The sequence below is a fragment of the Arachis hypogaea genome, chromosome 9 (assembly GCF_003086295.3).
Source record: "Arachis hypogaea cultivar Tifrunner chromosome 9, arahy.Tifrunner.gnm2.J5K5, whole genome shotgun sequence".
NCBI classification, from domain to species: domain Eukaryota; kingdom Viridiplantae; phylum Streptophyta; class Magnoliopsida; order Fabales; family Fabaceae; genus Arachis; species Arachis hypogaea.
The window spans coordinates 103,815,520-103,841,465 of NC_092044.1; the positions used below are offsets into that span (position 1 = coordinate 103,815,520).

At 39.7% G+C, this 25,946-nt stretch overlaps 2 protein-coding genes across 16 annotated transcripts; both read left to right on the plus strand.

Annotated features, from left to right (window-relative positions):
• The first annotated feature begins 1,093 nt into the window (after positions 1–1,093).
• LOC112711409 (pentatricopeptide repeat-containing protein At2g13600) lies at positions 1,094–24,060 on the plus strand. Of its 14 annotated transcripts, XM_072203346.1 has the most exons (11): positions 1,094–1,238; positions 8,535–10,766; positions 10,845–10,927; positions 11,037–11,633; positions 11,810–11,909; positions 12,165–12,245; positions 12,336–12,419; positions 12,602–12,654; positions 23,230–23,422; positions 23,536–23,621; positions 23,911–24,060. In XM_072203346.1, exon 2 carries the CDS (start codon positions 8,657–8,659, stop codon positions 10,763–10,765), a length of 2,109 nt encoding a protein of 702 aa, XP_072059447.1. In that variant the 5' UTR covers positions 1,094–1,238; positions 8,535–8,656; the 3' UTR covers position 10,766; positions 10,845–10,927; positions 11,037–11,633; positions 11,810–11,909; positions 12,165–12,245; positions 12,336–12,419; positions 12,602–12,654; positions 23,230–23,422; positions 23,536–23,621; positions 23,911–24,060. The 14 variants fall into 14 exon arrangements, with proteins under 14 accessions (XP_072059447.1, XP_072059449.1, XP_072059446.1 ...); XM_072203348.1 differs by having other exon boundaries at positions 8,535–10,845; positions 11,037–11,138; XM_072203345.1 differs by lacking the exon at positions 12,602–12,654.
• On the plus strand, positions 1,100–7,483 carry LOC112711408 (pentatricopeptide repeat-containing protein At3g23020-like). 2 transcript variants are annotated; one of them, XM_029289174.2, is made up of 3 exons: positions 1,109–1,238; positions 3,558–4,539; positions 4,679–7,483. In XM_029289174.2, the coding sequence occupies exon 3, from the start codon at positions 4,681–4,683 to the stop codon at positions 7,213–7,215; it is 2,535 nt and encodes an 844-aa protein (XP_029145007.1). In that variant the 5' UTR covers positions 1,109–1,238; positions 3,558–4,539; positions 4,679–4,680; the 3' UTR covers positions 7,216–7,483. The 2 variants fall into 2 exon arrangements, with proteins under 2 accessions (XP_025619835.1, XP_029145007.1); XM_025764050.3 differs by lacking the exon at positions 3,558–4,539 and having other exon boundaries at positions 1,100–1,238.
• Positions 24,061–25,946: the final 1,886 nt, after the last annotated feature.

The following is a 25,946-nucleotide window of genomic DNA, read 5'->3' on the forward strand; positions in this document are numbered from 1 at the left end:
CTGTTCTTGAACTTGTTAAGTTGATAATTTGCCAAATTGTTGGGCTGCTGTTGTTTTAATTTGCCAAATTGTTAGGTTGCTGCGACTTAATTTGTTGGATTTTCTATTTAGGTCTTGTTCTTGTTTATTTGCTAAATTGTTGTTGTGTATTTATTGTTTATTTGCTGGATATTGGTGATCATTGACTTTTGAGATTATTTACTATGCAGGTTTAGTGCCATCACTGTTTTGGAATGTTTTATAATGTACTAATATTTGTTGCTGTTTTGTAATTGCTGGTTGTAGGTTTAGTGTGATTATTGGTTAATGTTTTGTAATGTTTGGTGCTGAATGCACCTTCATTTGGTGAAGCCTTTCTAGCACTAGTCCACTACCAACTTTTTTATTAATAATGTTATCAAATTTATTTATCCAAGTACTATGTTTATTTTTCAGTTGGATTTATGATAATTCATTTGATATTCTTCCTATTCTTGTCAGATATTTCTTTTAACATTTTGTGTATTGATGAGGAATTGTACTTGCTTGGTATCATACTTTCATCTGGCAATTTTGCATAAAAAAGGAAAATCCTAAAAGAGTAGTTCACCACTCCATTGGAAAAACTTCATATTACCTTATACCCTCAACTTAATACTTGCATATTTATAATTTATTTATTATTTTATTCTAAAACGATTTTTTTGGTTGAACCATTGGTTAGACCGATTGGACCAGTAAACCAATGAACCAGTGACTCCAGCGGTTTGATGACCGGTTCGGTTCTCAGAACCTTGTTTCGGAACCCACACCACGCCCAGCTATCTCACTCTCACTTTCACTCTCGAAAACGGCACTCACCTCAGCTCACCTCGGTTCATCGCCACCGCACGCTCGCCGCTGTCACCGCCGTCGCCGCGCCTCTGGCCCGATCCTCCGCATCGTGTGCTCGCGAATTGCGTCTCGCCTCTCTCCTCCGACTGTGCTGTGTGCTCGGAAGCTCGCGTCTCGCCGCGCCTCCGCCGGTGAGTGCTCGAGCTGTGCTTCCTGCAGCCGTGCAGCTTATCGTCGTCGTCCGCCATCACTGCACCCAACGCCTGGTGTGCTCCACTGCTCGCGTCTTGCCTCTCTTCCTGCTGTGAAGCTGTGCTTCCTGGTGAGTGCTCGCGTCTCGCCCCGCCTCTGTCCCTCCCTCGCCTCTCTTCCGTGGTTGTTGCTGCCTGAACTGCTGCTTGACGTCCACCTTCTGTGAACAACAGGTGAACATTTATTTTTTTTCTTCCAGTTTTTTTCCATGTTGATTCATTGATGTTATTGCTATGAATTTTATTGTTGATTGGTTTAGGATGCTGTTTAGAAATGAATATGACAGTGATTGAATTGAAGAAAGGTTGAATTTTATTGTTGATTGGTTTATTGCTGTGATGAATTTTATTATTAATTTTTTGCTGATTATGAATAGGGTTTAATTGTTGAATATGCAGTGGTTATGTTAATTGTTGAATTGGTTTATGAATCGGTTTTACTGATTATGAATTTTGTTGATTGTTGCTGTTGTAAAGATGCTAGTTGGTTTTGCTAATAGTTACTTAGTTGATTGATTTTTTTTATGGGATTTTAAGATGGCTTCATCAGAAACACCATCATCCCAAGAACAAGGATCAACTCTTGATACAACAATTGTAACCCAAAAAAATAACAATAGAGGAAAAACTGATCCTGCACGGGGCCATTGTAAACAAGTAGTTGAATCTGGGGAAAACATTCTGTAAATAAGACTGGGTTAACTAGTTTAACTCATAAGTCTGACCAGTTCGATCACCGGGTTGGTTCTGACTATACACAAAATATACTAATTCAATATCTCTTTAGTCTCTGTCCATGTTTCATTCGTTCAAACATAATTTTGTGTTTGTGTCCTTGTCATCTCAGTGTCCGGTGCCTAAGGTTGTGTTTGGCTGTTGTCTCAACATAACAGAGACATACAAATAAATACACAAAAGTACATAGACACAAAAAGACACTTAATTTTACATCTTGTTTGGTACCTTAGACAAAACAGATCACACTTTTCATACTTATACTAAAATGTCAATTTTACCCTCATCATTTCAGCAGCAGCACCACCACTACCACCACTTCTACCTTTCTCACTCTTCTTTCAGAGTTATCAAAAACTACCACCATCTTCAAATCAAATCCAGAACATAGTTTTTGATTGCGGATGGCGGCTCATGGCAGTGAGCCAAAAATCCGCCATAAAATAATGGCGGATGGCGTTGCGGAAAATGGCGGAAATGGCGGATTACCTAAAAATTGTATATATATGTACAAAAAAAACATGCAGAAAAATTGCAAAAATAATCAACTATAAAATCTAACCTATATAATCATTTTTCTAGTCATAAGACATCCAATTAATGCAGCAAATATAATAGAAAATTCAGCAAATAAACATAAGACATAGAACATAAAAGCTAAAAACTTAAAAGAAAGACCAAAGCTATTGTCTCATCATGTCTTTAAACTAAAGAATGATGAAATAAACTATCTAAATTCTAGCTCTCATCAACTTGGTTCCCCCTTTGGAGCTGCAGGTTGTTTCCTTTTTCTATTTTGTTGTCTTCTAGTATTTGCCGTAGGCTCATTTCCCCCCATTGGTTCAATTCTACTGGAACGGACAGCAGCTGCAGGATGAGCAGGAGCAGTGCCAGCAGCATGACCAGCAGAGGCAGAGACAGGGGCAGGGACAGGGGCAGGGGTATTAGAATCAGGGGCTGGTCTGCAAGTTGACATAGTGAACTAAACTGAATGGGAAAAAATTGGAGGAAGAGAGGTTTATGAGGGAAGTGAAGGAGACGAACTGAACGAACGAAGAAAAAAAAAGGGAATGTATGTAACTACGAACCAGGAAGAGAGGGAACTGTGGTGATGAGCGGCGGCAACCACCAGCGGCGACGGGGGCGACCACCAGCGACAATGGGCAGCGACGGGCAGCAGCGATGATCGGCGCCGACGGCAGGCACAGAGAAGAGAGAACAGAGACGGAGAGCCGTTTTTGACGTGAATAAGAGAGGAAGAGAAGTTTTTGAATAACAGAGGCTACTTAGGGTTACAGGTATCACTTAGGGTTTCCTAAATTACCCAATTACCCCCAATTTTTTTTTCAAAAAATCCGAAAAACACCGCCATTTCCGCCATTTCAATGGCGTTCCGCTATGGCGCCACCGCAATTGCGGCCGCCTTTTCATCTGCCGTGAAAACCACGTTGCGGTGGCCTTTGTATGGCGGCGAGGCCAAATTCCGCCACGCCATACCGCCATGGCGCCGCCATAACCGATATTTTAAAACACTGATCCAGAATTAACAAAAACCCAAATCCAAACTAAATTCAATATTATAAAATCAACAAAAAGAAATTTCAATCTCATCCCAAATGAAAAAAAATACACAAATTCAAATTAAATTCAATATGTATAAAATCAACAAAAACTTTTCAATCTTATCTCAAATAAAAAAAATACAGATTTAATTTTTTTAATAAAAAATCAAAATAAAAAATTCAAACAAATGTAAAGTGAATCAGGAGGCAGAAGAAGGCAGAGAAGACCACATCAGAGCACAAGGATGAGATGCGCACTACAGGTTGAGGGAAGGAGGACTGGAGGAGACAACGAAGATGCACAGAGAGAAAGAGAGGCAGACGTGATGTGGAAGGAAGACGAAGCAGATGCATACGGTATAGATCTACCTCTGGTGGCATCGAGTCCTCTTCTTTGTTGCCATAGATCTGTGGTGGTTCCTTGGCGCTGAATTAGTGGGTGTTCCCATCATCGCGAAGATCTTAAAGAGGACAAGAACTACAGAGACGCATGAGATAGGGCGAAGTAGAGGGGACGTTCTCCTTGGAGAAGACGAACAGCAAGAGAGAGGTTGGAGGGTAGCGGCGTCGATGCCTGAAGCGAGCGGTGGTAGAAAGCAGAGAAAGCTACCTGTGAGAGAGAAGATGCTGAAGAAAGGCTGGAGGAGAAATTAGATGGAAGATGAAAGGGGCATGGTTGGAATTATTGAAATATTAAGGGATAAAGTTGTAACCGTGTCCTTCACAAAATACATGTTTTTTTACGGGTGATTGTGTGTAACCATGTCCTTCATAATTTTGTCTCTCAGGAAACAAACGTTAGACATGTACCATAGTATCCATGTCTTGATGGACATGTACAGCAAAACAAAAGCAATCTAAACAAACGCAGCCGTTTAGACAAAAATCCCCCCACAGTCGCACATTCTCACAAATCACTGAAAAGTGAATACTGAACAAAATAACAGAGCTACATTCACTCACGGTCTCTCCACTTCTTGGTGCTATACTCAGTGACTCACCCCCCCCCCCCCCCCCAATTGCCATTCTTCTTTGTGGGTTGTGGCTTTGTCTCCGCCTTCGCGGTTCTTCTGTCACCGGTCCACCACAGTTCACCGCCTATGATTGCCGTCATCCACCCACACATCAATATTCGGTTCTGCTCTCACTACGCCGTCAACCCAGTCATCCACTCGCAGGTAAACGTAGATTACAATTTGTTCAACAATTGTTGAATCTGTTGTGCTTACTCCATCAGTTAATTGATGCTTTAGTTCTTACTTCGCCAGCACCAGCCTTACACCTTTCACCATTGTGTTCTTTTTTCTCTGTTTGCAGCAATGTTCATGAAGCTGCAACTATTATACACCACCAACCTCTGTTTCCATGGACCCATCTTTCCAAACTCAAACGCTGTTTTGGTTTCTCCACCAGAGAAAGCTGAAAAAGTTCCTCATAGAAGCAATAATGGCAGCAAAGGAACCACCTTTGTCAAGCGCTATTCTCCAGGACGTGTGAATTGCGAGACCCAGTTGAGGAAACAAGGTTTGGAGAAGAATTCCAATGATGGGGCTCTCGAAAAGAGAAAAATATGCGATGAGCTGAGTGGTAGTGGTGGTGGGAATTTGAAGGGGCACACCAAGTGTTCAACGAAATGGGCTTCTTATGGTGGATGTATCCCTGACATTCTGGATGCTTTGGATACTTTCCGGGATGTGGGTGAGGCATTGAGTCCGTGGGAGGAGAGGATCAACAACAAGGAGAGGAGCATAATCTTGAAGGAGCAACGGAGGTGGGACAGAGCATTAGAGATTTTCAAGTGGTTCAAGGAGAATGGCCATGAATTGAATGTGATTCACTACAACATCATGATTAGGACCCTTGGCAAGGCGCTGAAGTGGAGCCGTGTGGAGATTTTGTGGAATGAGATGAATGCGAGGGGGATCACAGCAACGAATTCTACTTATGGAACTTTGATTGATGTATATAGCAAAGGTGGGCTAAAAGAGGACGCACTTTTTTGGCTTGAGAGGATGCTTGGTCAAGGAATGGAACCTGATGAGGTCACTATGGTAACTGTAGTCCAATTATACAAGAAGGCGGGAGAGTTTCGGAAAGCTGAAGAGTTTTTCAAGAAATGGTCATTAGGTAAACCTTTGAGGCCAAATAATAAGAATGCAGTGGCTGCACCGGAAACAGAGAGGGTGGCATATTCTAATACTTCTTTGAGCTCACATACCTATAATGCCTTGATTGACACATACGGAAAGTCTGGCCGGCTTAAAGAAGCATCAGAAACTTTTGTTAAGATGCTTAAACAAGGCATAGCACCAACCATTGTGACATTCAATACAATGATTCACATTTGTGGAAACCATGGACAACTAGAGGAAGTAAGCTTACTCCTGCGAAAAATGGAAGAACTTCGATGCTCACCTAACACAAGGACGTACAATATTCTTGTCTCCATCCATGCCAAACATAATGATATAACTGGTGCAACGAAATATTTCAAAAGGATGAAGGAGGCTTGCCTTGAGCCAGATCGTGTGAGTTATCGTACCCTCTTATATGCATACTCAATAAGGAAAATGGTTCATGAAGCTGAAGAGCTTATATCAGATATGGATAAGAGGGGCCTTGAAATAGATGAATTCACCCAATCTGCGTTGACTAGGATGTACATAGAAGCAGGAATGCTTGAAAGGTCCATGTTTTGGTTTTGGAGGTTTCATCTCGCTGGCAATATGATATCCGAGTGTTATGCTGCCAACATTGATGCATATGGAGAGCATGGACATACTTTAGAAGCCGAGGAAGTCTTCATTCGATCCCAAGAAAGGAAGAGTCCAAGTGTTCTTGAGTTTAATGTGATGATTAAAGCTTATGGCATAGGGAAACGCTATGATAAAGCATGTGAATTGTTTGATAGCATGCAGAGACATGGGGTAGTTGCAGACACATGCAGCTATAGCTCTCTCATACATATTTTAGTCACTGCCGACAAGCCGCAGATTGCTAAGTCATATCTGAAAAAAATGCAGGAGGCAGGATTAGTGAGAAATTGCGTCCAATATAGTGCTGTGATTTCCAGCTTTGCAAAACTAGGGCAATTGGAAATGGCAGATGATACATATAAGGAAATGATTAGGTACGGTGTGCAGCCAGACGTCATAATTTATGGGGTGTTAATCAATGCTTTTGTTGATGTTGGAAGGGTTAAAGAAGCCATTGCTTATGCCGATGAAATGAAAAGAGTCGGGTTGCCAGGAAATACTGTCATTTACAATTCTTTGATCAAGTTGTACACAAAAGTTGGCAACCTAAAACAAGCAGAAGAAACATTCAAGTTGCTTCAATCATCAGAAGGAGGTGCTGCTGTATGGTCTTGTAATTGTATGATTGATCTTTATGCTAAGCAATCTATGATCGACCAAGCGAAGGGGATATTCGAGACATTGAAGAGAAAGAGAGCTGCAAACGAATTCACATTTGCAATGATGCTAAGTTTGTACAAGAAACTTGAGAGGCTTGATGAAGCCATTGAAATTGCAATGCAGATGAGAAAATTGCAGCTCTTGAAGGATCCGAAAAGTTACAATAGTGTGCTTGATTTGTATATCATTGCTGGGAGAGCCAAGGATACGATAGATACCTTCAGGGAAATGGTAAGAGCTGCCATTAAACCTGATGATTGTAGTTTTAGATCACTTGGAAATCTTTTGGTGAGATATGGAGTGTCAAGGGAAAGTGTTAGAAAATATGAAATGTTGATGAAAAAGGATTCTTCCCATGGTCTTCAGGCATGGACTTCAGCACTTTCAAGTGTTCTTGAAGTAGATGATGATTCTGATTCTGATTGTGATAGTGAATAGATATGTCATCTGCAAAGACCTTGATAGATTTTGCAGAATTTTGTTTACTTAAATCATATCATCATATCATGTATATAAACCAGCTAGCTAGGTATGAAATATAATATTGGAATTCTTGGTGTAGCTTGATTGCCGACCCCACTTAGTGGGACAAGGCTTTGTTGTTGTTTGTTGGTGTAGCTTGATTGGTTTTGCTGCATATTATGTCATATCATGTATATAAACCAGCTAGCTAGGTATGAAATATAATATTGGAATTCTTGGTGTAGCTTGATTGGTTTTGCTGCATATTATGTTGTATAACATTAAATTTGTGAGTGCTGTAAAAATGTAAAATCATTTTGCTTTTAAGAAATGGGTCATAGGATTTCTTTGTATTTAGAGGAAAAGGCTCGCTATTTATTTTCAATTGCTGACCTAATTTGCTTGTTGAAAATATCACAAGAATCAGAAAAAAAATCACAATGTGAGTAATGTAAACACCAAGAAAGGTAGCACCAAAATTTAAGAGGAGATCCTCTCAATCGTTATCACATCTTTTTGCGGTTGCTTTCTTGTCCCCAGCTCCATCAAGAATGATGGCATCATCTTTAGACATTGTCAATCACCTTGATCATTAAGAACTTTAGTTGTCAAAATTTAAAATTCAACTACCGTTACAACATTTAAATTAAAAGTTTATAATTTTAAGAGGAAAACCCCACCCCAATCCTTAACCATTTTATGAATTTCCATTCTGTCTCTCATCAATTAGAAAATGACATTGCGGCTCCTAATTACTAACTCTGTCAGACTTTCAGCCCCCTCCGCTAATGTTTCCATTCTAACTGTTTGCTTTTCTTGAAATGTGTCAAGATTAAAGAATGCTTATGAGTAGCTATTATGTGTCCAAAGTCTTAGTTTTTTTCAAAAGGCATTACATTAAATAATGCATAACGCCTCAAATTACAAAACATGTATTCATAGAAAGTTAGAAACTTTTACCAAGAATATGATTTGAGGGTAATTCTTGTTCTAGACTTTGCTAATATGTACCTCCCTTGGTGGCAATAAATGGTGGGCGTAATATAGATGACTTTGTATTTCTGTTTGTTGTGTATATATTTGATGTCCGCAAAGTTTGACATGTATATGTCTTTGTGGTAATAGGCTGATAGTTGCTGATGAATTAGATTACCCAATAACCAAAGACAGGGATGTGCTCCGTGACCATTTCATGCTTACCACTTTCCCATTTTCTAGTTGTATATTAATAGGTAAATTGCTTACAAGATGTAAACTTGTTTCTGACTCTTTTTGTTCTTGTCTTGTGAACTTAGTTACGAAGTACGGAGCTTTATTTGAAGGAAGAAAGAGGAGGGTGCAAGTGCCACAGGTTCGGATAATAGGACCCCCTTTGCCAAAATAAAGGTCTTTGTGGAAGGTTCTCGAATGGGCAGAGATGGGTTGGGCCAGAAAGTTGGTGGGTGACGCCAATTTCCTTGACTCTACTCCCTTCGCGAAGCTATTAGACTCGTGCGTTCGATCAAAGTTCGTTAATGACGTGCGTCGCATTCATGCTCGAATTACTAAGTCGCAGTTTTCGTCGGAGATCTTCATTCTGAACAGGCTCATAGATGCTTATGGAAAATGCGGTTGTTTGGAGGACGCGCGCAAAGTGTTTGACCATATGCCCCAGAGGAACACTTTCAGTTGGAATGCAATTTTAAGCACGTTGGCGAAGCCCGGTTGTCTTGATGAGGCTTTGAACATGTTTAACTCAATGCCGCAACCTGACCAGTGCTCGTGGAATGCTATGGTGTCAGGTTTTTCCCAACACGGTTGCTTCCAGGAAGCTTTGAGATTCTTTGTTGGCATGCACCGTGAGAATTTTGTGCTTAACGAGTACTCATTTGGGAGTGCGCTAAGTGCTTGTGCAGGGTTAACTGATTTGAATTTGGGGATTCAAATCCACGCTTTGATGTCAAAGAATCATTACTCATCAGATGTTTATATGGATTCTGCTCTTGTTGATATGTACTCTAAGTGTGGGGTTGTGGCCTCTGCTCAGAGAGCTTTTGATGGCATGAGCACAAGGAACATTGTCTCTTGGAACAGCTTGATTACATGCTATGAGCAAAATGGTCCTGTTGAAAAAGCTCTAGAGGTTTTTGTAAGAATGATGAATAGTGGGATTGAACCTGATGAAGTTACTCTAGCCAGTGTAGTAAGTGCTTGTGCGAGCTTGTCAGCAATTAGGGAAGGATTGCAAATTCATGCTCGTGTTATGAAACAGGACAAATTCCGGAGTGATCTTGTGTTAAACAATGCATTGGTTGATATGTATGCAAAGTGCAAGAAAGTGAATGAAGCTAGAACGGTTTTTGATAGGATGCCATTTAGGGATGTGGTGTCTGAAACCTCTATGGTTAGTGGATATGCAAGGATGGCAAGCGTGAAAGCGGCGAGGTTGATGTTTTCTACCATGATGGAGAGGAATGTGGTGTCCTGGAATGCCCTTATAGCGGGTTATACACAAAATGGAGAGAATGAGGAGGCTGTTAAACTTTTTCTCCTCCTCAAGAGGGAATCCATTTGGCCAACTCATTACACCTTTGGGAACCTGCTCAATGCATGTGCAAATCTTTCTGATCTGAAGCTTGGCAGACAGGCTCATACTCACATTTTGAAGCACGGATTTTGGTTCAAGTCCGTAGATGAATCTGATATTTTTGTCGGAAATTCTCTCATTGACATGTACATGAAATGTGGATTGGTTGAAGAAGGATGCCTAGTTTTTGAACATATGATGGAAAGGGATAATGTTTCATGGAATGCGATGATAGTCGGATATGCACAAAATGGTTATGGTATAGAGGCCCTTGAAATTTTCAAGAAAATGCTGGTATCAGGAGAAAAACCAGATCATGTAACTATGATTGGGGTTCTATCTGCATGTAGCCATGCAGGACTTGTTAAAGAAGGACGTCATTACTTCCATTCAATGAGGATTGAGTTTGGTTTAGCACCATTAAAGGACCATTATACATGCATGGTTGACTTGCTTGGTCGGGCTGGTTGCCTTGATGAAGCGATAAAATTGATAGAAGAAATGCCAATGCAGCCTGATTCTGTTGTCTGGGGATCGTTACTTGGGGCCTGCAAGGTTCATCGAAACATTTCATTAGGAAAATATGTGGCGGGAAAGCTCATAGAAATCGATCCCTTGAACTCTGGACCTTATGTTTTACTTTCAAATATATGTGCTGAACTTGGTAGATGGAAAGATGTGGTGAGGATCAGGAAACAGATGAGGCAACGGGGAGTGATTAAGCAACCTGGTTGCAGTTGGATCGAAATTCAGAGTTGCATGAATGTTTTCATGGTGAAAGATAAACGTCACCCTCGAAGGAAGGACATCTATTTAGTTCTGAAAATTCTTACAGAACAGATGAAGCAAGATGGCTACATGCCAGAAGTCGATGAAGAGATGTGTGAGGAAGAAAGTGATTCTGAACTTTTAAACTTGAATTGTGAAATGGAAATGCCAGTAGAGGCTGCACTTGGATAGAGTATGAAATTTCTTATGGCAAATGCTTTCTGGCATCCTTCACTTCGGACATTAAACCTTTTCTCTTTCTTGAAATCAGGGTATGGGCCAGAAACTCAGGATGAGGATCCTCCAAAACTTTTTTCAAAGCCAAGTTAAATGTACAGCTATTAAGCTAAAGCTGTAGGGCCTTAACCATAATTTTTAGTTTGTTGGTATTATTTGATTCCCCATCCATCATAGAGAAATTCTGTTATTTATTGATTTTGATCTTGTTATGTTTGCTTACCAGAACAATGAGCAAAAGAAAGTTTTGAAGGGCCTTTACAGAATGGACACATCCTTTGTCCGTGACTACATGTATATCATTTGGCACTTTGCCATTACCCTTCAGGTATTTTAGAACTACGATAAAAAATATTTTCTCAGTTTCTTACTTCCTCTGAATATAGAGTTGTAAATCAGACTTACTGAACAAGCATGGTAAAAAGCTCTTCAGTTGTAAAATCATCCTATTTTTGCTATTTGTAAGAACAATGCTATTTAACTAGAGAATCGGACAATTTGTATTTTATAAAAGAAATTACCAGGGAAGAAGGAATCTAGATGATGAAGAGAGCGACGGGGTTTGAATTGATTAAGTAATCATCAAAAACATAAAGCTAATACAACTCTGGCAATGACCAGACATATATACATATTTTATAAACAGCTGTTTGAAGAGAAATCCATGTGAATGAGTGAGTGGTGGTTATTATCTGCAAGAGTATTATTCTTTTTTTCATTGTGTGGGTGGTGGTTCTGCAAGTATTGCCACCTCTTTCATTTTCACTCCTAGTGAACCAATTAAGCAGCAGATGCAAGTTGGGTGTCATTATCGCAGCTGTTGGTATGCCTCAGCCCTTTTTATCATCTCTACTTGTCATCACTTCTTGATCTGATTGAGGATGCCTTGGCTTTTTGTGTTTTCTGAATCTATTCAATCATTGCAATCTATATTCACTGTTACAAAAGATATATTGTATTGATTTTATGTCTCCCTGCTTATGAATATAATCTATGCAGGGATGCTTTGGTTGGAATATTCAGAAATGGTGGTTTTCCATCCATTTATGCAGGTTGGGGAGCTATACTGTGGCGAAATGTTCCACCTTCAATTATCAAGGTTAATAATAGGCATTTCAACTTTCATTACATGTTGTCTGTAGTATCAGGTGTCAGGAATTGGTGGTTTGCTATTTTCTATATTTGTTGCCAACTTTGACCCTGGACATTTTCATGTCTTAATATGAGTGTAGAGGAAGCTTCGTATGATTGTTGATTTTTCATTTCTAAACTCTGCTGTTAGTATTCTTCTGCAATATTGCTTTTCTGAGTTCTTTGGGATAAGGTTTTGTTTATGGCTATTTTCTGTGAACAGTTATAGTTTTATGGATATGAAAGCTTGAAAAAAGTGATGCCATCGTTGTCATCTACTATTCAACCTAACGCATTTCAGACTGTAAGTTCTTGTGTTACTTGTGCTTTCATAGTCTTTCATTTTGTCTCACTAAGATGCATGTGTTTATGATCATTTTACAAATTTTTGTAGTTAATCTGTGGAGGATTAGCTGGATCTACTGCTGCTTTGTTCACAACTCCTTTTGATGTGATCAAAACAAGACTACAGACATGGGTTTGTAATAGGAAACCCTCCATTTTATTAATTCTTGTTGCTACTTTGAAGTGCACTATCAGCAAAATTGATATAAATTGAACTGGTGCTGCCACATAATTGTTGAAAATAAACCTTAAGATCTAAACACTTGGTGTCGCTATTTGTCATAGCATGAATTATTTATTTATTTATTTTTGTAGAAATAAAACCAGAGTTGGTGGTGCTTGAACGGAGATAGATTACTGGAGAAAAGGTTAATGGTGCATCAACTGTATATTTTAATACATGCAGTATGCGGTGTGTCATGGTAAATTTTAAAAGGTTAGATTTAACAGTGTTTATATAGTTTTCTGGAGTGTTTGAGAATACTCTAGATGGTTCTGGAACGTTCTAGAATGTCCTAGAAGGTCCCGGAATATTCTAAAAGGTTCTAGAAGACTCTGGAAGGTCATAGAGTATTCTAGAAGAGTGTAGATGTATATAGAAGTATAAAGAGTGGTATGAAATAATCTAGAAACATTTGGAAAGTTGTGGTAGGATAGATATTTGTAAAGAAGGTTCTGGATGATTAATCTGGACCGTTGATTAGATTTAATCTTCACCATCCATAAAGAGGTGGATGACTATAAATAGGAGGTGAGAGTTAGTGTAAAGTGTGTGAATCATTTGTAACCAACACTTGAGTAATAAAGTGTTCTTTCCACCAAGCTTCATTTCTCTTGTGTTCTCTTGTGTTCCTAGCTTTCTTGCTAAGTATTGAGGGTTAGGCTGACTTGGTTTTAGCTCAAGAGGTTGAGTAAGTCCGAGTGCCGGCACGGTAGCGTTGGAGTGTGTCTAAGGACGTAACAATTTGGTATTCGAGCAAGATTCGAGAGAGAGCACAAGTGGTTTGTGGGTATGGCTTCTAATATCACCATGAAGCATGTTGAGTCTCAAAGGGGAAGGGATGCTATTCCTTCTCAATGGGGAGGCAAGAAGGTTCGTTCTTCAAGTGAGCCTAGAGGCAAGGACTCTAACTTCTTAAAAGAGAGTTTCTGTGTCGGAAAATGTTCTATCCTCTATGGATGAGCGTTTTCAAAGGATAGAACATGACAAGGAGACCCTCGAGGTTCACGTGTTGGTAGAACTAGATGCTTTCAAAGAAAGCTTGCTCCAAATCGAAGAAAATCTTGAGAATTCCTTGAAGCTATTTGAGGAAGTTCGAGTTTGATTCAAGGAGGCAAAATCTCGACCAACCATTATAAGGGAGACGACAAAGATTGATCTCCCAAAGCCAAAGGAGTTCAAGGGCGTGAGGGACGCTCGAGAGGTGGAGAACTTCCTATGACAAATGGAGAGGTACTTTGAAGGCCAAGAGGTGGTCGAAGAAGCAATAAAGGTACGCACTGTAGCTCTCTATCTTTCTGATAATGCTACTTTGTGGTGGAGGAGAAAGTGCGTAGATATGGAGAAGGGTACTTGCAACATAATCACATGGGAAGATTTCAAAAGGGAGTTGAAAAGACAATTCTTCCCTGAGAATGTGGTTTATGAAGCAAGGAAGAAGTTGAGGGAGTTGAAGCACAAGAGTACGATTAGCGACTACATAAAGGAGTTCACTACTCTCATACTTCAAATCTCCAACTTAACATCAGAGGATGCATTGTTCTTCTTCATTGTTGGACTCCAATCTTGGGCAAAGTAAGAACTACAAAGAAGGAATGTTAAGGATGTCGATAAGGCCATCGTGGTGGCCGAATCACTCACTGAGTATCATAAAGGAGACTCTAAACCCAAGTCTTCCTCCAAGCCTAATTCTGCTAAAGGTGGGGGAGACAAGGGGAAGAGTTTCTCAACCAAAAAAGAAGAAAAATACTCTTCAGAGAAAGAGTACGAAAAAAAGAAGAAGGCTTTCGTGCTTAAAGGAGGATGTTTCGTGTGCAAGGGATCACACCAAATGAAGGACTATCTCAAGTTAGGGACTTTGGCATCTATCGCCGAGGAACGAGAGGTCCAAACTCAAGTGACCGAGTGTGTTGGATCTATCCAACACATAAATGCTGTGAAGGGCAAAGAGGCAAGCACTGCAGAAAAGAAAGGCTTGATTTATGTCAAAAGTCTTTATCAATGAAAAACCTGTCATGGTTATGATCGACACTGGTGCCGCACACAACTTCATCACGCCTGATGAAGCAAAGAGGCTTGGGTTGAAGATCACCGAAAAGAATGGTTGGTTCAAACCCGTAAATACCAAGGGTGAACCCCTTAAAGGAGTAGCAAAAGGGGTTGAGATAACTCTTGGTTCTTGGAAGGGCCTTGTGGATTTCTCAGTAGCACCCATGGACGATTTTAAAATAGTCATCGGGCTCGATTTGCAAAGGAAAGCAAATATAATACCTATGCCATACTACGACGTGGTATGCGTCATGGAGAACGGGTCTCCATGCATGGTCCCTACAGTCTCTAAAGTTGGCGGACCACCGATATTGTCTGCTATGCAACTCAAGAAAGGGTTTAAGAAGGGAGAGATTACAGATTTGGCTCTATTACAAGAGGAGTCAACATCCGAAAGAGAAGACGTTCCTCCCAAAATCAAAGAAGTCCTTGAAGAAAATAAGGATGTGATGCCTCCCGAGTTGCCAAAACAACTACCACCTAGGAAGAAGGTGAACCACAAGATTGAATTGGAGACAGAAGCAAAGCCGCCCGCCTCAACACCTTATAGGATAGCACCGCCAGAACTCGAGGAGTTGAAGAAGCAACTCAAGGATTTGCTAGATGCTGGGTTCATCCGTCCATCAAAGGCACTTTATGGCGCACCAGTCTTGTTTCAAAAGAAGCATGATGATTCATTGAGACTATGCATCGACTATCGAGCACTGAACAAGGTAACCATCAAGAACAAATACCCCATTCCTTTGATAGCCGATTTGTTTGATCAACTTGGTAGGGCCAAGTGGTTTTCAAAGCTAGATTCGAGGTTAGGATATCACCAAGTGAGAATTGCTGATAGTGATGAGCTTAAGACCACATGTGTCACGAGGTATGGATCGTATGAGTGGTTGGTGATGCCTTTTGGCTTGACCAATGTTCCTGCGACCTTCTGTACCTTGATGAACGAGATCTTTCGACCTTACCTTGATCGGTTTGTAGTGGTCTACTTGGATGACGTTGTCTATAGCAATACTTTGGAGGAATATGTAGAACACTTACGAATCGTGTTCAAGATCTTGCGAAAGAATAACCTATATGTGAAGAAGGAAAAGTGTTCCTTTGCAAGGGACGAAGTCCACTTCTTGGGACACATAATTAAAGGTGGAACTCTCTGTATGGATCAAGGAAAGGTGAAGGCTATCAAAGAGTGGGAGCCACCAAACAAGATATCTGGATTGAGGTCATTCCTTGAGTTGGCTAATTACTATCGGAGGTTTATCAAGGGATACTCCGCCAAGGCTGCACCATTAACTGATATTCTCAAGAAGAATCACTCTTGGGAATGGTCAAAGGAGTGTCAGACTTTTGATGAGTTGAATGCTGCTATCACAGAAGGACCAGTACTAGCACTACCCGATTACTTAAAGGTGTTTGAAGTCCACACTGATGCTTCTGACTACGCTATTGGAGGAGTTTTAATGCAAGAAGGACATCCTATTGCCTTTGAGAGTCGCAAGTTGAATGATACAGAGAGGCGATACACTGTCCAAGAGAAGGAGATGACCGCGGTGGTGCATTATCTTAGAACTTGGCGTCACTACTTGCTTAGTTCACACTTCATCGTCAAGACAGACAATGTGGCTACCAAACTCAAAAGAAGTTAAGCCCCAAACAAGCTAGGTGGCAAGACTTCTTGGCTGAGTTTGATTTCGAATTCGAATACAAGTCAGGCAAGACTAATGTGGTAGCAGATGCACTGAGTCGCAAGGCTGAGTTGGCAGCCATTTCTATGGTAGAAGGAGATATTATGCATACCATCAAGGAAGGGTTGTATCATGATCCATTAGCCAAGAAGTTGGTGGAGTTGGCTAGAGAAGGTAAGACCAAAAGATTTTGGTTAGAAAACGACCTTCTCTACACAAAAGGGAGAAGATTATACGTTCCTAAATGGGAAAATCTGAAAAGGAAGTTGGTAAGAGAATGCCACGACACCAAGTGGGCTGGTCACCAAGGTCAGCGAAGGACCTTAGCACTCATCGAATCTTCTTATTATTGGCCTCAAATGAGAGATGAAATGGAGAGCTATGTGAAGACTTGTCTTGTGTGCCAACAAGATAAGATTGAAAACAAGACACCAAGTGGGTTGTCGGAACCTCTGCCTCCATTAGAGCGACCGTGGAAAAGTGTCTCTCTAGATTTCATCTCTGCCTTACCGAAGTTCGAGGGGTTTGGATCTATTCTCGTGGTAGTGGATCGATTTTCGAAGTATGCTACCTTTATACCTGCCCCTACTGATTGCACTGCAGAGAAAACAGCACGACTATTCTTCAAGAATGTGGTGAAGTATTGGGGATTGCCTAAGAGCATCATTAGTGATCGAGATACACGCTTCAAAGGACGAATATGGACAGAGTTGTTCAAACTCCTTGGGTCGGAGCTTCATTTTTCAACAAACTTCCATCCTCAAACCGATGGGCAAACTGAGAGAGTGAATGTCTTACTCGAGTGTTACTTGAGGCATTTTGTAAGCGCTAATTAGAAGGACTGGACAAAATTCCTCGACATTGTTCAGTTCTCATATAATTTGCAAAGAAGCGAGTCCACAAGGAAGAGTCCATTCGAGATTGTGATTGGACAACAGCCGCTTTCACCTTACTCTCTTTCTTCCTCTTACTCAGGAAAAAGTCCCGGAGCTTATCATATGATTAAGTCATGGGAAGAACAAGCAGATGTCACACTCGTTCTTACCTCGACAAAGCTGCCAAGAGGATGAAGAAATGGACAGATAAGAAGAGGAGGCATGCAAGCTATCAAGTGGGAGACAAGGTAATGATCAAACTTCTTCCACAACAATTCAAAGCCTTTCGCAAAGTTTATAAGGGTTTAATCCGCAAATACGAAGGGTCATTTGAGATCATTGGACGTGTCTGGGAGGTTGCTTACAAAGTACAACTCCCTCCCTATATGAAGATCCACCCGGTCTTCCATGTGAGTATGCTTAAACCATATCATGAAGACCAAGACGAACCGAGTAGAGGTAACTCGAGTCGTGCTCCACCCGTGGTGATTAGATCCTTTGATAAAGAAATCGAAGAGATCTTAGCTAATCGCACCGTGCGACGAAGAGGAGTACCACCAAGTATCCAATACTTGATCAAGTGAAAAGGATTCCCGATAACTGAAGCTAGCTGGGAAACTCATGAAGATTTGTGGCAATTTCAAGAACACCTACGGCGCTATCATGATCAGAACGCGACGAAGACGTCTGCGCATTAGGTGGGGGAGAATGTCACTGTAAATTTTAGAAGGTTAGATTTAACAGTGTTTATATAGTTTTTTGGAGTGTTTGAGAATACTCTAGATGGTTCCGGAACATTCTAGAATGTCCTAGAAGGTCCCGGAATATCCTAGAAGGTTCTAGAAGACTCTGAAAGGTCATAGAGTATTCTAGAAGAGTGTAGATGTATATAGAAGTATAAAGAGTGGTATGGAATAATCTAAAAACATTTGAAAAGTTGTGGTAGGATAGATATTTGTAAAGAAGGTTCTGGATGATTAATCTGGACCGTTGATTAGATTTAATCTTAACCATCCATTGAGGAGGTGGATGGCTATAAACAGGAGGTGAGAGTTAGTGTAAGGTGTGTGAATCATTTGTAACCAACACTTGAGTAATAAAGTGTTCTTTCCACCAAGCTTCCTTTCTCTTGTGTTCCTAGCTTTCTTGCTAAGTATTGAGGGTTAGACTGACTTGGTCTTAGCTCAAGAGGTTGAGTAAGTTCGAGTGCCGACACGGTAGCGTTGGAGTGTGTCTAAGGTCGTGACAGGTGGCTTGGCTTGGTGGACCCGAAGGTGTACAAATATAGTATGAGAAAAATTTTGTATTCATGTATTCAACTAAGTGGGTGCTTGAATTAAAGTTTGTAAACAGAAATTTGTATAAAATTGTTTTGTAAAATTGATTTTAATTAAAAGTGAGTTGATATTAAAGTGGTTTATGTTTGATAATTTTTATATTAAAATATATTATAATAAACTAAATGTTGTTTGGATTATATTATTCAAAAATCATCTTTAGATGAGAAATTATTAAAAAAGATATAAATTTGAATAATTATTTTATATTATTTTATAATTTTATTTTAAATATTTAAATAAATTTTAATACTTTTTTCTAGTATTTTCGGTATTCTTTAGTGTTCTGAGTACTTCGTAATACAAAAATAATAACAACAACAAAGTCTTGTCCTACTAGGTGGGATCGGCTACATGAATCAAACGACGACATTGTGTTATATTATATATCATGTCTAAAGAGAGACCGTTTACATGTAGATCTCGTTTGACCACCTCATGGAAGGTCTTTTTAGGTCTTCTTCTGCCTTTCGCCCCTTGTCCATCTTTCATCTCATCCACCCTCCTGGGTGTTCTATCGGTCTTCTTCTCACATGTCCAAATCACCTGAGACGCGATTCAACCATCTTTTCTATAATGGGTGTTATTCCAACTTTCTCCCTTATATCTTCGTTTCTTATTTTATCCAATCACGTATGACCACTCATCCATCTCAACATCATCTCTGCCATACTCAACTTATGTTCGTGTTCTCCTTTGGCCGCCCAACACTTCGTACCATAAAGCATAGCCGGTCTTATAGCAGTGCGATAGAATTTACCTTTAAGTTTTAAAGACACTTTTTGTCGCATATAAAACTAGATGCACTCCGCCATTTTGACCAACCTGCTTGGATCCTATGATTTACATGCTATTCAATCTCTCCATTATCCTGTATGATGCACTCAAGATACTTAAAACTTTTAACTTTCATAGGATGTTTTCTCCAATCTTCACCTCTATATTAGTGTTTTTCCTTCTCAGACTGAACTTACATTCCTTATATTCCGTCTTACTACGACTTATGCGTAGACCATACACTTTTAGAGCTTCTCTCCATAAGTCAACATCTTATTTAAGTCTTTCCTTGACTCTCTCATAAGGACGATATTATCGGCAAAAAGCATGCACCATGGCACATGCTCTTGGATGTGCTCTGTGAGTACTTCTAAGACTAATGTGAAAAAGTATGGACTTAACGATGATCCTTGGTGTAATCCTATACCAATAGAAAATTCTTTTGTCACACCACCTTGAGTCTTCACACTAGTTGTGACCCATCATACATGTCTTTAATTGCACGAATATATGCGATCCTTACTCTCCTTTTTTCTAAAACCTTCCATAAGATCTTCCTTGGCACCCTATCATATGCTTTTTCCAAATCAATAAACACCATATGTAGATACCTTTTATTACTACGATACCTCTCCATCATCCTTCTTAATAGGTATATCACTTCAGTGGTAGATCTGTTTGGCATAAATCCAAATTGATTTTCTGTTACTTGTGTCTCTTTTCTCTGTTACTCATGAGTTTGATCTCTCTATAGTTTTCGTAACTTTATATATCCCCCTTATTCTTGTAGATAGGTACCAAATGTGTTCTTTCTCCACTCATCAGGCATCTTCTTTGACCTTAAAATCTCACTAAAAAAATTGGTTAACCAGTTGATGTCTTTTTCTCCAAAGCCCTTCCAAACCTCAATCAGAATATTATCAGGTCCTACTATCCTACCATTTTTCATCTGCTTTAGAACCTCTTTTACCTCGAAGTCTCGAATCCTTTGATAGTTTGATCTTCTTCCCTTGTGCATAACCGACCAAGGCTCAGAAGAGTCTTTTGTCCCTCATTAAATAATTCGTAGAAGTAGCTCTTCCACCTTTTATTAATCTTCTCCTCTTGAGCCAACACCTCTCCATCCTTATCCTTTATGCACTTAACCTTATCCAAATCTCTTGTTCTTCTTTCACGGCTCTTTGCGATTCTATATATACCTTTTTCTCTTTCTTCCGTGCCCAAAGATTGGTAGAGACCCTCATATGCTATTGTTCTTGCTTCACTTACAGCCACTTTTGTCTCTTTCTTAGCCGTCTTATATTTTTCCCACTTATCTGCGTTGTGGCATAAAGACCACTCTTTAAAGCACTCCCTTTTTATCTTTATATTTTCTTGTACACTCGCATTCTACTACCAGGACTCCTTGTCTCTTAGTCTTATTCTTTTAGATTCACCAAAGCTTTCTTTTGCTGTTCTTCTAATAACTTCTGCCATCTCCCTCCACATCTCTTCCGCGCTTCCATTCCCATCTCACTTTGCATCTTCTCCTACCTGTCTTAGGAAGCTTCTTTATTCCTCACATTTCATCCGTCACCACCTCGTCCTTGGGTTCTTCGTATAATGTCTTTTTCTCAACTTATGCTCAATGCGAAAATCCATGACAAGCGCCCTATGTTGTGTTGTCAAACTCTCTCTCGGGATAATTTTACAATTAATGCAAAATTTTCGGTTGACTCTCCTCAACAAAAAGTCGATTTGAGAGTTTGTCATGCCACTTTTATAGGTTATAAGATGTTCGTCTCTCTTTTTAAAACATGTATTTGTGATGAGAAGATCAAAGGTTAAGGAAAAGTCCAAAATAGTTTTACCCATGCCATTGATCACCCCGAAACCATGGCTTCTGTGAATACTCCCATATCCAGTCACTTCTTTCCCAACATGGTCATTTAAATTCCCTCCTAAGAAAATCTTATCTCCCAAAGGTATGTTTTGAACCAAACTCTCTAGATCCTCCCAAAACCTTATCTTGTGTTGTTCGTCCAAACCCACTTGCAGTGCATAGATACTAATCACATGGAAAACACCTCCCTCCACCACAAGTTTGATAGAGATGATCTGATCTCCCACCCTCTTACATCCATTACGTCTTTCTTTCACTGCTTATCCATAATAATTCCAACACCATTTCTATTCTTCACCTTTCTTGTATACCAAAGTTTGAAATCAGAAGTATCCAACTTCCTAGTCTTCGCACCAACCCATTTTGTTTCTTGTAGACACATAATGTTAATCTTCCTCCTTGTCATGGTGTCTACCACCTCCATGGACCTTTATAAACAAAAAATAATAAGAATTCTATCAAAAATAATAATATGTATAAGAGAACATTATAAAAAAAACAAAATTTATCATATGAACAATAAAAAACAAAATTAGTAGGTAAAAAATAAATTTTGATCTAAGGAAAAAAAGTGAATGCAAAAGTTAGAATTTTTTGTTTTAGATAGATATAGATTAAAAAGTAGAATTACGTTTGCATTTAGAAGAAGAAAAAAATAACAAAACAAAAGCCGGAAGAGCTTTCAAAAAGAATAAACATGTTTGATGCTCCAACGCTAAACTAAACAACTCTAAATAGTTTTCCTCTATAAATTAGAGCTTGTGTTACAACCTCAAAAATTAAAAAAAATATTTTTTTCTCCCTGAAAGTTCTCACGGATTACGGACTAATTTAACCCCAGTATCCAAAGTTTGGTTGATATGTATAAATCGAGGTAAGCATCAAAGTGGTCCCTGAAGTTACCTTCGAGGTTCAAAGTAATCCCTGAACTTAAAAATTTGTCGAGATCGTCCCTGAAGTTGATCTCCGGTACTCATAGTGGTCCTTCCGATAAATTTCGTCCAGCTGGCGCAACCGGAAAGCTGACCTGGCGTCGTTGGTGACACGTTAGCAGCGCAACGGCTAGCTGACATGGCGCAGTAAACATTTTGGACTCAATTTGGTCCCTAATTTTAGGTTAAAAACCCTAACCCCCAATTGACTCTCTTCTCCTTTCTTCTCCATCGCACACGTTGTTCTCCTCTACTCTTCGTCACACTCTTCACTCTTCATTTCTCCCTTCGATAATCATCTTTCTCTACGTCTATTGGATTCTATAAACGATGATGTCCTCGAACAAATTTTCGGCGGATCGAGGCTCTCCTCCTCAACCTCTAAGGTAAAATTGTATCTCAAGAGAAAAACTTAAAATTCTCCCCATTTTTCTAATATTTTCCTTTTGGATATGCACATTATTAAACTGTTATTTCTAATTTGTGGCAATATTTATTATTATTGGGTTTTATCCTGTGACAATGGAATAGGAGATTTCTGCTTTATGGTGTTTTTAGTGCGCCAATGTTTTAGTATTTGAGTTGTTTTAAGAACTCGGTTGTAGCCACTGGTTCAAATTTTTTATGATGATTTTCCTACCTTACCATGCTGTCTAATATGTATTAAATTAGTTTGATTTGTGTTTGTAGTTGGCTCAGTGCTAGTATGTTACTGTGACACATTGACATAGTAGACAAGATAATATTAGGAATCAGTGTGTATTGTGGACAAATTTGGTGTATCATTTACTGTAGGAAAAACATGACTATCTAGTTTTATGTGACTTATCAATTAATAATGATAATATAAGAAAGTCTTGGGTGGTCTGGTCTTGAGAGAACAAGATAGTGGATGCTAGATTAAGAAGATTATATTGGATGTTTGGTAGGAAAATATTTAAAAATGGGCGGTTCTAACTTGTAGACAAAATTAGTAAGAGCTTAGATTTAGATGATTTGTTTCAGTGTTTGTGGATATGGTTTCTGGTAAGATACAAAGATATTGTTTGATTTATGTAGTTGATGTGGTGCAGTAGGGAAAAGATTTATTGTACTCAGGAATTTCTGAGTCTCGTGACATTCTACTATGCCATACTGATTAGTGACTGGGTTTGTTCTTAGCGTGCTGATGATAATCTTCCGTTTGTAGATAAACACCATTGCAAATTATTCATGTTACTGCAAATTTCATGAGGATATGGTCGATATACTTCATGTATCGCTACTTAACCCAAAGTGGAGCTTCAGTTGTTCTTTTCTTGTTTGCCTGCATAGCTCCTGCAGCAATCCTTTTTTTGATTTTGCAAAAGCCTTGAAAGGGCAAGCCACTTTCTAATACACAGGTAAATTTAACTATTTTCATCTTAGGGCAGAGTGCTATATACAAACCAATACATTCATATCTAAAGATTTTAGTGATATAAACAGTTCTTGACTAGTACCATTTGTTTTTCAGGTTGTGCTATCTATAATAAATGGTGCTATAACAGCACTGTATTTTGTCTTGCGGGAAAAGGGACTGAGATCATGTGGACCAGTTAGGTTGGTTTTAGTATGCTTGTAGAAAATTTTAGTTTGTAAGATTAGTGTGCCATATTATTAGTCTTTAACTATGTCTTTTTACTCATGCAGCATCTTGAATGAAATTCATTTGCATAGAACCCGGATAACTGATTTACAGTTTGTCATTGACCAATTGTTGCAGCTGCCATCATTATATAGTTATTTCTTCATTATATTAGTATTGCGCATGTTGAGTGATGTTTGAAATCAGATTTTTAATTTTTTATTTATGAACTTAACATAGTTATTCTCTTTCTTACTAATTCAGAGCAATACTGTCTGAGTATTCTGGTGCTATCCTTGGGTACTATCTGCACTGTTATACGGGAGGAGAAGCAATTTGTGAAAAAAGGTGAAACTTTCAGATTGTAACATTCATAGATATATCATACAAATGTGTCCTCATGATGCTTTCAAATGATCGTGGGTTGTTGGAGCTCCCAACTGCATTGCTAGCGCTAGCCATAACGTGTGGTTTTCGAAGATGAAGAAGACACTGAAGACTCACCTCTGGTGTGACGGAGAGTAGAGGAGAACAACGTGTGCGATGGAGAAGAAAGGAGAAGAGAGTCAATTGGGGTTAGAGTTTTTAACCTAAAATTAGGGACCAAATTGAGTCCAAAATGCTTACTGCGCCACGTCAGCTACCCATTGCGCTGCTAACGTGTCACCAACGACGCCAGGTCAGTTTTCCGGTTGCGCCAGTTGGACGAAATTTACCGGAAGGACCACTATGAGTACCGGAGATCAACTTCAGAGACGATTACGACTAATTTTTAACTTCAGGGATTACTTTGAGGCTCGAGGGTAACTTTAGAGACTACTTTAATGCTTACCTCGTATAAATCAATAAGATAGCATGAATGCAAGGCAAAGTATAGGTAGCAATCAAAATGTCACAACAATAATGTTACGGTAGGTAACCGGAGATTAAATAGGTAGATGGCGTTTGGCGGCCCAAGTGCGTGAAGGAGGAGAACTCCGGGTGATCTGCAACTCGGGAGGCTCCGTCCGACTTGTACTCGCGAGTGAATGGGGGGTGGTACCTGCAAAGACACTCCGATGCCTAAGTTAGCAAGAGTGTGAGCAGGTCTAGAGAGTATTGGGCTTAGAGATACCTGAGGGGTGTCAGTGTATTTATAGTGGTGAGCCAATAACCACCGTTGGAGTAGTGCCGTATCTTTAGGGTGCTAACCGTCCCTATTATCTTGGGGAGGTTAAGATATGGCTTTATGAAGCGGTTAGAGAGATTTTAGGGGCGGTTACTCATTTGAGTATTTATCTGCCAGTTTAATCTCATATCCGACTTCTTCAGACCAAGTCGTGGTTGATACCGACTTCTTATGTGAAGGTCGGTACTTAGCTAGGCTCTAATCCTTCAGGTTAGGCCTTTTAGTTGGACCTGGGCCTTTGCATTGGGCCAGGGTATGAACAGTGCCCCTACTTGAGCCCAAATTTTCTTTAAAGTTTGGGTTCAAGTATTAACTCGGGTTCGTAGTCGACTTGCTCGAGGGAAACACGGGTCTTAGAAACCGACGTGATTTTCGCGACCTTTTGTTTCTGACAGTTACGTCAATTCAAGCGTCGTGTCCGTTGGGGAAGCGTTAAGGGCTTTGGTAACGGTGCAACCTCATTAATGACTGCTCCGCTTTTACCATTATGCCCCTTAGCGTATTTATAAATACTTTCCCTCTCTTTCATTTTTCCGTTTCTGCAATCTTTCAAATTTCTTCCTTCCTTGTTCGTGTTGCATTCTTGTGTTCGAAGATTTCTGTTCTTCTCCGACCTTCATTTCTCGGATAAAGGTTAGTTTTGTTTCTTCCATATCATCCTTTATGTTTGCATGTTTTGTGAGTGGGTAGGTTGACCTATAGATTCTAGCTTCGCATCTCTCCTCTTTAGGGGCCGTGTTTTTTGATTTTTCTTTTTCTTTTTCCCTTTTGTAGGTTTCTGCCACTTTTCTTTATATAAAAAATGGCTTCCGTAGACGTTCTTTCTCAGTGGGTAGATGTTACGGTCCTTGGGGAGGAACCGTTGGTCGACGCTGAGTTCATCACTCATCTTCGTACTCATCACAGGCTCTGTACTTCGGAGGAGGACGAGCCAAAATATGAACTGATTATCCCGGGTCCGGAAGACCGGGTTTGTTTTGGGAGAGAAAATGAGGCGGCCCCTCATTTTTTCTTTATGTACGAATGCATGATCACCCGCTTGGGTGTTTTTCTTCCTTTCTCAGATTTCGAGATATCTGTTTTGCAACACTGTAGAGTTGCCCCTACTCAACTTCACCCCAACTCTTGGGGT

Excerpts from the sequence above, each read along its gene's own strand:
- LOC112711408 (XM_025764050.3), top strand. The coding sequence starts at position 4,681 with ATGTTCATGAAGCTGCAACTATTATACACCACCAACCTCTGTTTCCAT.
- LOC112711409 (XM_072203348.1), top strand. The coding sequence starts at position 8,657 with ATGGGTTGGGCCAGAAAGTTGGTGGGTGACGCCAATTTCCTTGACTCT.